Source organism: Rhincodon typus, chromosome 43, assembly GCF_021869965.1.
Source record: "Rhincodon typus isolate 14 chromosome 43, sRhiTyp1.1, whole genome shotgun sequence".
Classification (NCBI taxonomy): domain Eukaryota; kingdom Metazoa; phylum Chordata; class Chondrichthyes; order Orectolobiformes; family Rhincodontidae; genus Rhincodon; species Rhincodon typus.
Genome location: NC_063374.1, coordinates 567,985 through 585,470, shown reverse-complemented (window position 1 = coordinate 585,470; position 17,486 = coordinate 567,985). Strand labels below are relative to the sequence as shown.

General features: G+C 43.6%; 2 protein-coding genes across 2 annotated transcripts in view; both read left to right on the top strand.

Annotated features, from left to right (window-relative positions):
• The window catches only part of LOC109925925 (zinc finger protein 721-like), a gene marked incomplete at its 5' end in the record, with an annotated part of 45,067 nt that extends 42,493 nt beyond the window's left edge, over positions 1–2,574 (top strand). The window contains one exon of the mRNA XM_048619600.1: positions 1,109–2,574. Within this exon, the coding sequence (XP_048475557.1) occupies positions 1,109–2,426 (1,318 nt within the window). The remainder of the gene's footprint in view (positions 1–1,108) is intronic.
• Positions 2,575–6,641: 4,067 nt separating this feature from the next.
• The window catches only part of LOC109912386 (gastrula zinc finger protein XlCGF57.1-like), a 75,299-nt gene continuing 64,454 nt past the window's right edge, over positions 6,642–17,486 (top strand). The window contains exon 1 of the mRNA XM_048619599.1: positions 6,642–6,787. The gene's annotated coding sequence lies outside the window, so the exon portion shown is untranslated. The remainder of the gene's footprint in view (positions 6,788–17,486) is intronic.

Here is a 17,486-nt window from a genome sequence, read left to right as displayed (position 1 = left end):
GCTGTGTTCATCCAGCTCTACACCTTGTTATCTCAGATTCTCCAGCATCGGCAGTTCCTGCTATCTTCTATCAGATGAATGTGTTTCTATATTTAATAAAGTTTACAAACACCTCACTTATCCGTCGTGTCCGACTGGTCTACCCAGAATGCCATCCGTTGTGAAAAGCCACCATCAACAATACAGGGGGATTAAAGGCGTTTGTTCACCCAGATTACCCTGCGCTGCAGAAAGCTCCCTATCAGTGAGTATGGGTGCCCAGTGCGGAGAAGTAGAAGCAGGCTGTGATCTGAGCATGCTCAGTGTCAGTCATGGGGTAGCCTGAAAAGGAGCAGATGGTTCAGGTGGCATGAGGAGACTGAGACAGGTTATGAATAACAACTGCAGTACTGAGGCTTGGCAACATTGTCAACTCTTAGGGAAGGCCTGAGGCTCCAAATAGGAACCCATAGGCATGTTTACCCCGCAAGTAGGGAGAGGTCACGGGGGGAGCGGGCTCACTGACTGCCATCTTGTGCGTGGGAGTCAGGGATATGGAATGGGCTCTCCCCAAATGGTTCTGGCAACCGTCTGCTCGCTATCTTGGTGAGGCAATGACCCTGGCAACTGGTGGCCATTTTGTTGAGGGAGTCAGGTCTTTCTCATTAAATGACAGTTACAGCTTTGGAGAAATAGTGAACGGGAGAAGCTAGATGTGTCTTTTCTGACTTTTTTAAATCCTCTATTTACAGACAGGGAAGTCTAATTGAGCACCACGTTAAGATGATGCAGTCACTGCATTCATCAGGACCTGAATATCATTGGACTTTGAATGTGAAAGGAGAAATACCTGTCTGCTTTGCGAAAGGGGAAAGATTTCATACCTCAGAGTGATTGACAAAAAACTGAAACTATCACATACCCCAGAGTGAGAATGTACCAGTTCAATGACTGTGAAAAGACCTTTAACCAGTTACATAGGCTGATTGAGAGTGTTCCAGTGCACTGACTGTGGAGAGAGCTTTAACAAATTACACAGCTTGAAAAAAAACAACATTCACAGTATGGAGAAACTATCCAAGTGTTGTGTGCCTAAAAAAGCCTTCAACTGATCGTTTAATCTGGAGAGACACAAGGACATGCAAAGCATGGAGAAACCGTGGAAATGTGAGGACTGTGGTAAAGGATTCAATTATCCATCTCTGCTGGAAATTCATCGACGCAGTCACACCGGTGAGAGACCATTCATCTGTTCGGTGTGTGGGAAGGGATTTACTAAGTCGTCCAGCCTCATGTACCACCAGCGAATTCACACTCAAGAGAAGCCGTTCAGCTGCACTTACTGCGGAAAAATGTTCAGACAGTCATGCAACCTCACTGCACACCAGCGAATTCATACTGAGGAGAGGCCATTTAGCTGTACTCACTGTGGAAAAAAGTTCAGGCAGTCATCGAATCTCACTGCACACCAACTAATTCACACTGGGGAGAAGTCGTTCATCTGCTCTGTGTGTGGGAAAGGATTTGCTCAGTCATCTGGCCTTTGGTCCCACCAGCGAATTCACACTGGGAAGAAGTTATCCAGTGACACTTGCTGTAGAAAGAGGTTAAAGTCTTCAGCTGACCTCACGTCACAAGGTGATCCTGGAGAGAAGCCATTTACCTGCTCTGTGTGTGGAAAGGGATTTAGTCAGTCAGGCAGCCTCCTGTTACACCAGCGAATTCACACCGAGGAGAGGCCATTCAGCTGCACTCAATGTGGGAAGAGGTTTAAGCATTCAAACACTCTCACTGCACACCAGCGAATTCACACTGGGGAGAAGCCATTCACTTGCTCCAAGTGTGGAAAGGGATTTGCTCAGTCATCCAACCTGGTAGTACACCAGCGAATTCATGCGGAAGAAAAACCTTTAAACTGCACTCACTGTGGAAAGTGTTTCAGATCTTCATCGAATCTCATTGCACATCTGCGCACTCATACTGGGGAGAGACGGTTCATCTGTTCTGTTTGTGGGAAGGGATTCACTCAGTCAGCCAGCCTCATGTTACACCAGCGAATTCACAGTGGGGAAATGCCATTCAGCTGCAGTCAGTGTGGAAAGAGGTTCAGACATTCATCCACCCTCACTGCACACCAGCGAGTTCATACTGGGGAGAAGCCATTCATTTGCTCCGTATGTGGGAAAGGATTCACACATTCATCCGGCCTTTGGTCTCACAAGCGAGTTCACACTGGGGAGAGACAATTCAGTTGCATTGCATGCGGAAAAAGATTCAGATCTGCATCTGATCTCAATGTACATAAGCGAGTTCATACTGGGGAGAGACCATTCACTTGCTCCACGTGTGGGAAGGGATTTACTCTGTCATCCAATCTGCTGACACATCAGAGAATTCATAAGCGTAAACAGAGTAAGAATTCTGCTGTTAATCACATTCAGGATTAATAGTTGATAATTAGTACTTGACAATATCTCTGTTGATGTTAAAACCCCAATAAGTCATAGAGTCTTACAGCATGGAGACAGGCCCTTCGGCCCAAACTGGTCTATGCTGACCAAAATGTCCATCCACACTAACTCCATTTCCCCGCATTCGGCCCATATCCTTCTAAACCTTTCTTATCCATGTGTTCATCCAAATGCCTAGCTCATTCCATATGTGTACCACCGTCTGTGTAAAAAAGTTGCCCCTCAGGTTCCCATGTATTCATAGAATCCCTACAGTATGGAAACAGGCCCTTCAGCCCAACAAGTCCACACCGACCCTCAGAGCATCCCACCCAGACCCATCTCCATCCCCCATAACCCACCTAGTCTACACATCCCTGAACACTATGGACAATTTAGCATAGCCAGTCCACCTAGCCTGCACGTCTTTGGACTGTGGGATGAAACTGGAGCACTCAGAGGAAACTCTTGCAGACACGGGGACAACGTGCAAACTCCACACAGACAGTCACTCGAGGGTGGAATCGAACCCGGGTTCCTGGCGCTGTGAGGCAGCAGTGCGAACCACTGAGCCACCATGCCGCCCCTACTAATTACTATTCTTTCCCCTCATATCTTAAGCTGATGCCCTCTAGGCTTCGATTTCCCAACCCTGGGAAAGAGACAAAGTGCATTCATCCTAAGTGCATGCATGCCTCTCATGATCTTATACACTTCCACAAGATCCCCTTCAGTCTCCAATGCTCCAAAGAAAAAAGTCCTATCTTGTCCAACCTGTCCCTGTAACTCAGTCCCTTGAGTTCTGGCAACAGCCTTGTAAATTTCTTCTGCACTCATTCCAGTTTAATACCATCCTTCCTATAGCAAGGTGACCAAAACTGAACATAATACTGTAAGTGCGGCCTCACCAATGTCCTGTACAACTGCAACGTAACTTCCCAAATTCTGTACTCAGTGCCGTGACTGATGAAGGCCAGTGTGCCAAACGCCTTCTTCACTGCCCTGTCTACCTGTGAATCCACTTTCAGAGAACCATGCACCTGCACTCCAAGGTCCCTCTGTTCCACTACACTCCTTAAGACCCTGCCATTCACCATGAATCTCCTACCTTGATTTGACTTTTTAAAATGCAACACTTCACACTTATCTACATTAAACTCCATTTGCTATTTCTTGGCCCACTTCTCCAGCCAACCAAGATCCTGCTGCAATTTCTGATAACCTTCCTCACTGTCCACGGTACCGCCTATTTTAGTGTCATCCACAAAATTACTAATCATGCCTTGTACATTTTCATCCAAATCAATGATATAGATAACAAACAACAATGGGCCCAGCACCGACCCCTGAAGCACACCACTCGTTACAGACCTCCAGTCCGACAAGCATCCTTCCGCTATTACTCTCTGCTTCTTACCATCAAGCCAATTGTGTATCCAATTTGCCAACTCTCCCTGGATTCCATGCAATCTAACTTTCCAGTGCAACCTACCATATAGAACCTAATCAAAGGTTTTACTGAAATCGATATAGACTATGTCTACCACCCAGCTGTCATCAACCTTCCTGGTCACTTCATCAAAGAACCCTAACAAATTTGTGAGACATGATCTTCCACGCACGAAGCCATGCTAATTACTCCTAATCAAACCTCTGCCCCAGAAAAGATCCCAATGATCCAGGAATCTGAATCCCTGACCCCTGCACCAATTCTTTAGCCACGCATTCATTTGCCATATCCTCCTGTTCTCACCCTCACTAGCTCATGGCACTGGAAGTAATGTGGAAATTACCACTGTCAAGGTCTTAGTTTTTAACTTTTTTCCTCGTTCTCTATAATCACTGTGCAGGACCACATCCCTATTTCTACCTATGTCATTTGTGCCAAGTGTAGTGACTTCTGGTTGCTCACCCTCCCCCTTGAGAACATTCCGCAGCCACTCCGTGGCATCCTGGACCCTGGCATCTGGGAAGCAACACGCCATCCTGGATTCCTGTCTGTGGCCCCAGAATATCCTGTCTGTCCCCCTAACTGTCTAATCTCCTATCACTGAGGTCCTACTTACCTTTACCCTTTACTGGTGTGCCCTAGAGCCAGTTGTAATGCCACCAACCTGGCTACTGGTGCTTTCCTCTGATGGGTCATTCCCCCGCAACAGTATCCAAAATGGTATACTTGTTTTTGAGGGGAATGGCCACAGCGGATTCCTGCACTCTCTGCCTACTCCCTTTGCCTTTCCTGGTGGTTACCTAGCTATTCTCTACCTGCACTTTAGGTGTGACCAGCTCACTAAAACTCTTATCACTGATGTGCTCAGCATCTTGGATAATCCTGAGTGTATCCATCTTCAGCTCCCTAACATTGTCTCCCAGGAGCTGCAGCTGGGTGCACTTCCCACAGGTGTAGTCATCAAAGATGATGGAAGTCTCCCTGATCTCCCAAATCCCGCAGGAGGAGCATGTCACTGCCTTAACTACTGTCTGAAATGCTCTAAGACTAAAGAGGAAAGTTAAAAGGACTTTACCTGAGCTTACCTGTACTTCTCACTCTGCTACCAACAAATTTTCAATAGTACATCTCTCTCCCCTTTTTTTTGGGTTAGAGGAGGAGGGATGGAAGGAAACACTACAGTGATGTAATGTTTGGAGCTTACGTACTTCTTGATACCAGGCCCACAACAATCTGCTCGTCTGTGCAGGTGACACACTTCCAGACTCTAATGTATGTGCCGAAGTGATGCCTCTCCCTATCGTTTGGCCTAAACTGGACGTCTTCCTCCTGCTGATCACAGGGGCTGTTGCCAGATGATCCGCTCCCCAATGTGGGTGATGCTTCCAGGCTCTGATGTACGAGCCGAAGTGACGCCTGTCCCTCTCAGTCACCCTATGCTGGACCACTGAATTGTATCTGTTCTGATTTTTGAGGCTGCAGTGTCCCTTGCATTGTCTTTCACTTAATTCCAGAACTCCCAACAGGTGCTTGATTACAATGCACTTATCAACTTTTACTTTAAACTTCTATTGAGCTTTGGTGCAAACTCTCCAATACAGTGTCTGAAAAGTTCCATTGATGACCATCTCCAATTAGGCATTGTTGATTAATCCTTGCTGATTACTCTTCGACTTGCACAGAGCAGCATTTTGGAATTAAATTGTCAAGGTACAAGAAACAATGTAGTGAGATATTTTACAGAAAAGTAAAAACTTCATAAATCAAGATCATTAGTGATGAAATTTGCAAGTTTCTGAATTTAATCATTTTTGACACAGCAGCAGCAACATTTGGTAAAACTAGGAGCCGTAACAAGGACTGGTTTGAGACCTGTTCAGCAGGTGTGACATGTCATTGAAGAAAGAAACAATCTCACCTAATGCACAACAGCAAGCCAACATGCTAGAACATTACATCACCTGAAAGTAGCCAAAGCTGTTGTGTGATATAGAGAGAGCTTCTGTGCAAAGAATTGTTGGATCAAACTTGTCAAGGAATCCAAACTGCCTTGACAGTGGACATGTTGCATTTGTTGGGATCAAGTGGAGCAACAAGGTTGAAATCACGTTATTTTAATTCTCACTGACAAATGTAAATAGATGTCCCACTGGATTGTGCACAACTTTCAGTTTACTTCCTCTGAGATGCACATTTGCCAGTTTTTGTTTGGCATTTTCAGCAGTTTCCATTTGTCATTAAGTTTGACAAGGATCCCTCATCACTTGAACTGGAAGCGGCCCTTGATTGCTGAGCAAGCAGAGAGATCCCTGGCAAGGATGGAATCACAGCTGAACTGCTCAAATACAGAAGTCTGATCTATTGCTGCACATTCACAACCACCTATTCTCTTGAAAGGTGGCAACCCCTGAAAAAGCCTGTCTATTTGAGATGGAAGGAAGCAGAAAACATGACCATATAGGCTGGTTAACATGATCTCTGTCATAGGGAAGCCTTTATAGAGTCAGTCATTAAAGAGATTACACTTATGCACTTGGAATCATAAAATCCCTACAGTTTGGAAGCAGGCCGTTGAGTTCTCAGCAATCCACTGAAGAGCATCTTACCCAGACCCACATTTCCCTGGATACTATGGGCAATTCAGCATGGCCAATCCATCTAACCTGTACATCTTGGGAGAAAACTGACAAAGACACAGGGAGAATGTGCAAACTGCACACAGACAATCACCTGAGGGTAGAATTGAATCCGGTTCCCTGGCGCTGGGAGGCAGCAGTGCTAATCACTGTGCCACCACAGAGAAAACAAAAATCAGGAAGACTCAGCATGACTTCATCAAAGGAAAATCATGTTTAACCAGTTTATCGGAGTTTTTTGAAGCAGTAATTACCATGCTATGGATAGATGGGTATGTGTCCATGTACTTAGATTTTGAGAAGCTATTTAATGATGTGCTATTTTGAAGGTTATTGCAGAAAGTAAAAGCCCGTGGACATAACACATTAACATGGATAGAAGATTGTCTTCTGCTAGCCAGCCAATAAATGGGTTTTTGTCTGATTAGCAGGATGTGATGAATAAATTTCTGTCGGGGTCTGTGCTGGGGACTCAGCATTTTGCAACTTACATCTGTGATGATGCTGTCACTTTAGCAGTTTATTTCGTCATTTTTTTTTGAAGAGAGGTTGTAAGGCAGAGGAGGTGAGCTACTTAGTTAAGACCACTTAAGTAAACAGCCTGGGAGGCCTTGGGCTTTTTTAACAACCTGAATGGGTGTGGCCAGCTCTCTTAGATTAGGATTTCTAGGTTTTCGATTTTTCAGTAGCATCAGAAGCTATTGAGGTCTTATCAGAGTTGGAGCCTCCAGTGAATGTCTCCTGGCTGCTACTGTCTCTGAATTTTTCTCTTGGTGTTTTTCCCTCCAGGGTTGGAGAACTACATGTGAGAATCTGTGTCTGAGTTTTCCTTTTTAGCCACGGGGTGTGGTTATAGGATGTTACAATATTGGAACAGTTAATTAGTAATAGTTACTGTATCTGTTATTCTGTTAAGTTTTCCATCAGAGTTGTTATTCTAAATTCCTCTTACTTTGGCTTAAATAAATTGTTTTGCTCAATGCCGAGTAGTTTGACCAGTCACATTGCATTTTGAACAGGCTCTTCACGTTTGCCTCTGAAAATAAGAAAAAGTTGGGATCTTGGCTACCTTCTTAAAGTATTTTGAGGGTGTCTGGTCTGGTCCATAACAAAATAATGGGATAGCTAAGAGGAGTGAAGGAACAGTAGTTATATCGCAGATAACCCCAAGATAGTTGGAAAGCGTGTTGTGTAAAAGGCCTAAGGAAATTATAGATGGATATAGCTAGGTTGAGTCACAGAGTCGTACAGCATGAAAACAGACCTTTTGGTCCAACTTGTCCATGCTGACCAGATATCCTAAATTAATCTAGTCCCATTTGCCAGCATTTGACCTGTATCCCTCTAAACCCTTGCTATTCGTGTACCCATCCAGGCGCCTTTTAAATGTTGTAATTGTACCAGCCTCCACCACCTCCTCTGGCAGCTCAGTCCATACAGACACCACCCTCTGCGTGAAAAAGTTGCCCCTTAGGTCCCTTTTAAATCTTTTACCCTCTCACCTTAAACTTATGCTCTCTCGTTTTGACTCCCCTATCCTGGCAGTTGGAGTACAACGTGGAAAATGCCAAGTTGTTCACTTTGGCAGTGTTGGATATTCTTTTTTTCTTCTTAAAGAATAACCAGTCGTCAATAGGTAAAACTTCAAGGATTTTTATTAAGAAGCAGTGACAGTTACATTCTGGTTGCCAGGATAAGCGTGTAACTGCGTCGATTCTAAGTTTGGCTTACATTTTAAACATTAAGACGCTGATGGCTTTATCAAATTATATTTTGTTTTCAAGCCTTAGCAGCACAATAAGCAAATTACAACATGACATTCCATCAGTAAGTCACTTGACTTGAACCCTTGTTACATTGGTTAAGTTCAGTTTGTGGTAGCTTGTGTGCGTGCTTCGAAAAGCTATTCAACACTGTTTGTCACATAACCCTATTAGCAACAGAAACAAATTTAACTGTTATATGATATTAACTCAATCACACCATTTTCTTATATCCCCACACCTTCCCTCTTTTGATTCTTCCCAAACAGAATCACACAAGCAAAGCAAGCTAACAGTAATATGTAGAGTTCTTAGGGCATTGGCGAGCTGCAAGATATTGAACTTTGGGCTTTAGCATTTGTTGAATACAACATCTAAGCAACATGAAGGCAAAATACAGGACAAGAATTAATAAAAGAAAAACTACCATACCCTGTCCTATTGACGTACCCAATGATCCCAACCAGCTGGTTGCCCAGCTCCACAGGGTCAAGGATGGGGGCTGTTTAAATTTGTCCATCTCTTTACAGATATGGTCAGCTAAGTCAGTTATCTGTTTAGAGTTATCAGGGATATAGGTGCAACATCCCTGACCCATGAAGGCACAGTGCCACGTTTCTCAGCTAAGATCCAGTCCAGAGCTATGCGATTCTGCATGGAGATGGCTCGTAGAGCAATCATTTCCGCATTAATCTTATCAAGGTCCTGAGAGGTGTCATTGGCTATCTGTTCTAGGATAGCTGCCATATTGATAGATTCTCTCGCTAGTTTGGCTGTTCCGTACGGGATGGGGGTGGGGAACAGAATAGCAAAGATGAGGTCGTTGACTTGCTCGCCAAGCTGGCTTGTTATTGTCCAGGCGTTTTGTCACCATGCTAGGTGACATCATCAGTGGAGCCTCCGATGAAGCGATGTTATTCTACTCCACTTGGAATTTATACTGTCCGGTCCATTATGGTGAGTACTGTCATTTCTGGTTTTGATCTGTATGTGTTTGTATATGGGGTCCAGTTCTATGGTTGTTGATTGAAGTATGGGTGGAGAACTCTGCCTCTAGGAATTCCCGTGCATGTCTGTGTTTGGCTTGGGCTACTATGGTTACCTTGTCCCAGTTAAATTGATGGCCTTCCTTGTCTGAATGTACCGATATTAAGGAGAGTTTGTCTTGGCGTTTTGCTGCTAGCTGATGTTCATGTATTCAGATGGCTAGTTTCTTTCCTGCATGTCCGAAGTAATGTTTGTGGCAGTCGTTACATGGTATTTTTGTAAACTATATTGGTTCTGCATGTTGTGGCAATCGGGTCTTTAATCCTTGTAAGTGATTGTCATAGAGTGGCTATGGACTTGTGAGCCACCATGATTCCTAGTGTTCCAGGCCAGGACACACTGCAACACTCCAGAACTACGCAGGAAAGAGGAAGAACACTTATAGAAGATCCTCGCTTTAAACGGATATCCCCGCAACTTCATGTACAGATGCCTGTTAAACAGACAACAGTAGGAGGACACAGTATGACCTGAGACACTGGCCACACTGCCATACATCAAGAACGTATCGGAACTGACAACAATACTCCTAAGACCACTAGGAATCATGGTGGCCCACAAGCTCACAGCCACACTACGACAAAAACTTACAAGGATTAAAGACCCCGTTCCCACAACATGCAGAACGAATGTGGTTTACAAAATACCATGCAATCACTACCACAAACATTACATCGGACAGACAGGAAGAAAACAAGCCATCAGAATATATGAACATTAGCTAGCAGCAAAATGGCACAACAAACTCTCCTTAATATCAGTACATTCAGACAATGAAGGCCATCAATTTAACTGGGACAAGGTAACCATAGTAGCCCAAGGCAAACAAAGACACGCACAGGAATTCCTAGTGGCATGGTTCTCCACCCATACTTCAATGAACAAACATATAGAACTGGACCCCATATACAAACCCATACAGATCAAAACCAGAAATGACAGTATTTGCCATCATGGACCGGACAGTATAAGTTCCAAGTGGAGTAGAATAACATCGCTTCATCGGAGGCTCCGCTGATGATGTCACCTAGCATGGTGACAAAACGTCTGAGCAAAAACAAGCCAGCTCAGCGAGCAAGTCAACAACTTCATCCACAACCGAGCTACAGATCTTTGCTAAAACTTTAGAATAGCAAAGAATTGTTCAGTTTCTGTGATGGCACGTTTGTGTATCATAGAGTGAATTTCAAAGAGGATGTAAATGTGATGAGTAAATGGGACTACACATGCAAGGAAACACGAACCTGTCCATGTTGGTTGGCGGGGTGGGGGGGTGCAACCAGGCATATGCCTTGTGTCCACAAACAAAATACGTGCCATTGTATGGCACAACTAAGTTATATTGTCAGAAAACAAGACGTGGTCAAACGTTCCTGCTGACATGAATTTAATAAAATTAAGTTCAGCTGGAGGCCAAGCATCAAGTGTGACACTGAAATATTGGGTACATGTACTCTGACCTGCAGACCAACCCCTAGGCTCAGATGTAGTGAGGCAAATAGAATGTGCTGGTTTTCCTACCCTTGATGTATTAGTGATGGTGACAAATGGTGGAGTATGCAAGGTATTAAATTGAGGTTGATACCAACCTTCAAATGCCAAAAAGCTGTACCCTGCCGATTCCCACTTATCTCAGGTGCCTTTAATGCCCACCCAATGTACCCCTCTCTCTGCAGAAGATGCAGCAGTCATGTGAACCCCAGCCATTAGGGATTCATTCTGGTGAATGACCCATTCTGTCACTTCAGGTATATTAAAAGGAATGGGCCTCAGGGGGATATCACCCTTTGAACGTATGGGAATGTGAGAGCAAACCCAGCAGCTGGAGACATTGGTATGCTCAGCATAAACGTGAGACATATACAAAAAGTGTTTACATTGAGTTCAAGCTTTACAATAAGTCCTCCCGCTGCAAGGGGGATCAGTATAGTTATGAGTCCCAAAAGTAACAGCTTGTTCATGATGGATCAGGGGCCTTAGTTCTTTTAATGTGAGATGTGTGAATCCAAGCTTTCTTGCCTCATACCTTGACAGCTGATGCTGTTGTAAGGAGAACTCAATGTGGGCCTTCCCACTTGGCACCCAGTGGCTCTTTATGTATTTTCTTAACGTAGACCCATGTTCCAGGAACTATATTGTGTCCACCTTCGGGGATCTCCCCAAGCTGCTAACACCTGTTGGGAAGCAGAACTGACAGCGTTGGTTAGATCCTGACAATACTTTAACAACGAGTCACTTAGTAGATGGCAATCCACTGTCCTAAGGTCTGTTGTGCCAGGTAAAGACATGGGTAACCAGTTATCACCTCAAAAGGACTCAGGCCCGTGGCTCTGTTTGGGGTGGCTCGAATGCTACATAGGACCAGAGGTAGAGCTTGAGGCCAAGGCAATCCTTCTTGATGATACTAAGCTAGGCATCGTTTCAGAGTACAATTTGTGTGTTCCACCTGTCCCGATGGCTGCAGGTGATTAGGGCAGTGCAAGTCTCACTTAATATTTGGCAGTCTGCACACTTCCTGGCATGCTACATCTGTAAAATGAGTCCCTTGATCTGAGTCTATACTACTCGGGACTCCCCATCAGGGAATGAACTCCTTACAGAGGATTTTAGCAGTATGATTGGCCGTGGCTTGCCAAGCCAGTGATGCTTTCACCCATCTCAAAAATGACTAGGGCATTTGTATAACCTTGACATTTTGGGAGAGACACGTAGCCCACCTGCAGATGTTGGAAGGGTCCAGCAGGTGTCAGGGGTCTTAGTTGTGGCATTACCGTGGTTGACATGTTATACAGCAGTCTACCCCAAGTTGTGCATGTTTCTTGAACCCTCTTCCCCACCAGCTCTTTTGGAACCTAGCCCTCATTTGTCAAGGTGTCAGATGTCCCCATGAATGGATCTGCTATGCCATGAAAGACATTAAAGCTTGTGGTGCAACTGCTTTATCTGTATCATTTTGCCTCTAGACCCCGTCCTTGCATAACTTAATTCCTACTTCAATCCATGTCCACTTCTCGAGAGCATTGTTCTTGCATGGTCTTTAAGTCCTGTAACTTGTACGTTAGGGTTTGTATGTTGGGTTTTGTTGATCTACTAGGGTGATTCCCCTGCGAAGCTGCATTTCTAGCGGCTTGGTCTGCTGAGGCATTGCGTTATGTTTCCACAGTGTTCAGTTGAATATGAGCTTTACATTTCCAAACTGAAACTTCCTGTGGCAATTGTATGGCAATGAGGAGGTCTCATACTTCATTTCCATTTCGGATAGGTGTTCCAACTGCTGTAAGGAATCTCCTTTTCTGCCACAAGGGTCTGAAATCATGGGCTACCCCAAATGCATAGCAGGTGTATTTATAAACATTTGCAGTTTTTCCCTCCGCTATTTTACAGGCTTCTGTATATACTCGTAGTTCTGCCTGTTGTGCTGAGGTGCCTCCCAGCAAGCTGCCTTGCTCTATCACTTCGTGTAAGGTGGTAACGACCCAGCCTGCTTTCCGTATGCTATTCTCAACAAATGAAGACCTGTCTGTGAAAAGGACTAGGTCCGGATTCTGCAAAGGCTGCCCAAACTGCCTCATCTAAGTGCTGTAGAATTTCTACACAGTCATGTTCTTCAAACTCTCCAGTCTCTTCCCCTCCTCCCCCTTTTTGGTCCTCTGAAATTGGGAGCAGAATAGTGGGATTGACTGGACTAGCGTGGATGAGGTCGAAGTTGGGGATTTACAAGAGGGTAGTCCAGCATGTCCACCGGACATCTGTTACCTGGGAGACCCGATTCATGGACAACATGGTGTGAACTGTGTGAGAACACTTAATAATCAACTGATCTAGTATGATGGGTGCCATGGCCATCACAGCCCTACACGTAGCTTCCATGGCTCTCCGGCAACTACCCCATCCTAGAGCCACTGTATCCAGCTGAGTGAAATAGTAGCCAATGGTTCGCTGCCTGTCACCATGCTCCTGTATAAGTATAACCTTCATGTGACAATCATTCTCGTGTACATAGAGGGTAAATGGTCTCCTATTACTGGGGATGCCCAAAGCTGAGGCTGAGCACAGCAGTTTTTAATTTTTTGAAGGCAGAACGCTGCCCTGGGGTTCCCTCTTTCCTTTCAAAAGATCATTCAGTGGCTGAGCTAACTGTGTATGACTATCATGACTATTGATCCAGTTTCGGTTGAAATTACAAAGGGCTAGAAAGGATCTCAATTCCTGAATAGTAGTGGGTTCTTTGGCTACTTGAATAGCAGCTGTCCCATCCTGGGTCATTTCACATCTTCTAGCTGAAATCTTTTTTCCCCATCTTTTGTACTTCTTCTTGGGCAATTTGCACCTTCTTAAGGTTGGCCTTATGGCCGCAGGAGTGTAAATGGTACAGGAGGATGTGTAAATCCTCCCATCTTTGTTCCTCCATCTGGGATGCTGTTAGAATATCATCCATGTATTGAATTACTGTGGCTGCCATCGGAGGTAATTCCCGCAAATGATTTTGCAAAGCCATATGGAATACTGTAAGCCCTGCAGCAGACGCATCCAGAGCATCCAGATACTGTTGTTGTTGGATGGTAAAAGCAAACCATGGCTGTACCTCAGGAGCCAAGGGAACTGATCAAAATCCATTGGCCATATCTATCACCGAAAGGTATTTGTGATCTGGCAAGAGAGCGTTAGAAATGGTAGAGGGATCAGCAACCAAGGGTGCTTTTTGATCAATACACTGGTTCGTTCTCCTGTAGTCTACTGTCGAATGCCAGATTCTGTCCGGCTTTTTAACTGGCCATATTGGACTATGAGATGAACAATGGACTTTTACTAGTACACATTGTTGCTCGAATTGTTTGATTATGGGTAAAATACCAACAATGGAGGCAAGACTAATGGGGTATTGTTTAATACCATGGCGGGGGAATTCCGGTAAAAGTGACCGGGGTCATCTTAAACAAACTGCAGTCGTTTTTATCCTTCGCCCAAATTGGATGATTCTGCCATTCTTCCTATTTGAGGTATTGTGCTGAGCATGTAACACAACCATCCTCAAAATGTAGTGATGAATTTATCTGTGTTAAGACATCCATTCCCAATAGGGCTTGTTGAACAAACCCAACCCATACAGACGCCAGGATCTCATACGGCCCCAATCGTATTGGCAATGGTTGTGTTTTTCTGAGAATCAGTCCTTTCCCCCCCAACTCCCCAACTGCACTGTGGTCCACCGCTCACCATCAAAGGACAAATTACATGGTCAATTAAAGGCAAATACCTAAATTCAATTCCAGTGTTCAAAAGGCAATCAATTTCCCTATCGCCCACCCCCATCGAAACATAACAGCCTTCTGGTTGTTTTTCTAAAAGTGCTAAAAAAGGGGCTAAGAGATGGGAGGTGGGCTATTCTAATTTTATGCAAGGTTTAGGAGAGCTTCCTGTTGTTCAGAAGACGTTCCCTTAATGCATTCCAGTAGCGCTTGTTCGGCCGGTGGGTTTTTATGGGTTTTAGGTTCCGGGTTAGAAGTGGATTTACCTGCGGTCATTTTCTTTTTGAACCGGCACACTTTTGCCCAATGTCTTTCTTGGCCGCAATTATGACATTTGCCTGGGTGTCTGTCTGCTGAGATCCCTGGTGTCCTTTCAGGACTGAGATGAGGAGATTTTCTTTTAGTCTCAGAGGGTTGTGCGACTTTGGAACTCTCTGCCTCAGAATGCGTTGGAGACAGGTCATTGAATATTTTCAAGATGGAAGTGGATAGATTCTTGTCAGGCAGGGATCGTGGTATCGAAGGTTAATAGGAATGTGGATTTGAAACACAAACTGTTCAGGCCGATATTACTGAATTGTGGAGCAGGTTCAGTGGACCATATAGTCTACTACTGCTTCTATTCTAAAGGTTCATATGAAAAGTAAGATCCTTTCTACAGGATATGCATGATGCAAAAATCATTGCATCTTAGGAAAAAAACGGTGTTGGAGAGGAATCGCAACAACAGGGTAGCTCTCACCTTAGGTCCTTCACAAGGCTCATGTTTCAAAAACTCCAGTCACTTGCAGAGTGAGTCTGTCCAGAAGCACGATGTGGTTCCTGTGCTGGCAAGTCAACAGTGGACAGGATCTTCTCCATACGCCAGCTACAAGAGAAGTTTACAATTGGTGTTTAAATCTAAAATGCTGCCAGCTGCTGTGCTGAATATAGTGAGATATAATTACAGACTGAAAACAAGACTTTAAGGGCGGATTCCAAAATACATGTAGAATACATGTAGATGTTTGATTCCAGAAGGTATGCTTTAACTTAAGGTATCATCTGGATCTCTCAAACTGTGGAAAAACTCCAGCCTCTCCAACTCTTTCTTTCAGCTCTGGCGTGGCCGAAGCTTTTGTACCCCTGTGAAAGTGAGTCGTCTTAATTTTTTTTTGACAGAATTTGGAAAATTCCCTGAAGAAAGAACAGAAGAGAAAAAAGGGCAAAACAAAAGTATCAAATCGAATTGGTAAAAAAAAATCGATTAATGTGTGTGTTGGTTCTTCTTTGGTCTGAAAGTAAAGTGAAGTAAAGGTCACACAATTGTTCACCTTCATCAAAATTTAGTTGCATGTTTGCATTAAAGTAGAGTCCCTTTCCATTGAAAAGTTGGTGATGATTTGAACTAAATACATGAAACAAATTAAAATGTAGTACAGTAATGAGTAAAATAAAATTAAGGTTTGCTTTTACAGGGAAACAATAGCTTCAACCTCTCTAGATGAAAAAGAGTTAAAAAAAGAGTGGAGTTTCTCTCAATATATGAGATCCAGACCTTAACATAAAGCTGAAGCTTACCTTTGTGAATCAAACATTTTGAAGCTTTTTACAATTCTGCATGTGTTTCGTGACATACTTTGAGTTATGATTCACTTTCCTCAGCACAGAAACTGACAGCATTTTAGATTAAATATCAGCTGTAGACTTCTTTTGTAGATGGTATATGAAAAGAACACTGTCGATCTGTTAGTTTTTTAAAGATTTGGCTTTATTTGAATAGTTGACTTTCTCAACAGTGTTTGAGAACAGGAGACATGAGTGTTATTTCCAAATTTGATTGCAAGTTCTGTCTCTGATCTACAAACACCATATTACATCAGTACTAGATTGTCCATTAAAGTTCCTCCACTCCTGAATGAGATGGAATGAGTTGATGGCATTTCCACTTGCATAAGATGAAGAATATTATACCAGCAAGTGGGAATTGGAATGACTCAGAGACTAAAAGATGGAAAATATCAGACCAGTAATTGAGAATTGGAATAACTCACCTCAAGTATACTTTGATGGGATAGATTGATCGATATCCCTTTCTATTCTCAGGAAAGTTAGAAAAGCATTGATCTGACTAGTAAACTGATAATTTTTTTGTATCCTGGCCTCCGAATTTCTTGGGAAAACCAAATTTGATTAGCCGCTTTCCAAGACATTAGATCCATGCAAGAGATTAGCACAAATCTTCAGACAGACACCTTCTTGATTTTTTTTTTAAGATCACCTGAAAGCCCAAGACTCTCTTGGGTCAGATGCACAAGAGGCATGATATTGAGATACTAATGTGAGTGTGCGGATAATTAACAAGGGGAAATGTGTGGTTGATCTGAATGGAAGATTTGGGTCCTGGACATGTTCAATATTGACAACAGAATAGCACTGAATGATTCATATGGATCAAAGATTCAGATAACATTTTATATCATCAAGGCATTGATACATACTCCACAGAGAAACTGACATTAAGCTGATCAGGAGTGAATTAAACACTCTAAATTTCTTTCAGAAGGAGTAAAATTAAAGAGTGACATCAAATCTAGATTGTGAAAATTTCCATGTGGTGACTGCAGGTGAACAGAGAACTGGGGAATCTTTTAAGTTCCGCACATGAGCTTTGTTTAAACCGTATATACTTATGACATGATTTAAAATTGTGAGAGATAATCTGCAGGTAGGGAGGATGAATCAAAGTCGATAGTTATCCCATTTTACTGGAAAAGACTTGACATTTATTCTTGGAGGCAGCTCAAAGATTTCTGTGGTAACAAGGTGTAGAGCTGGATGAACACAGCAGGCCAAGCAGCATCAGAGGAGCAGGAAAGCTGACGCTTCGGGCCTAGACCCTTCTTCAGAAAATTTTCTGAAGAAGGGTCTAG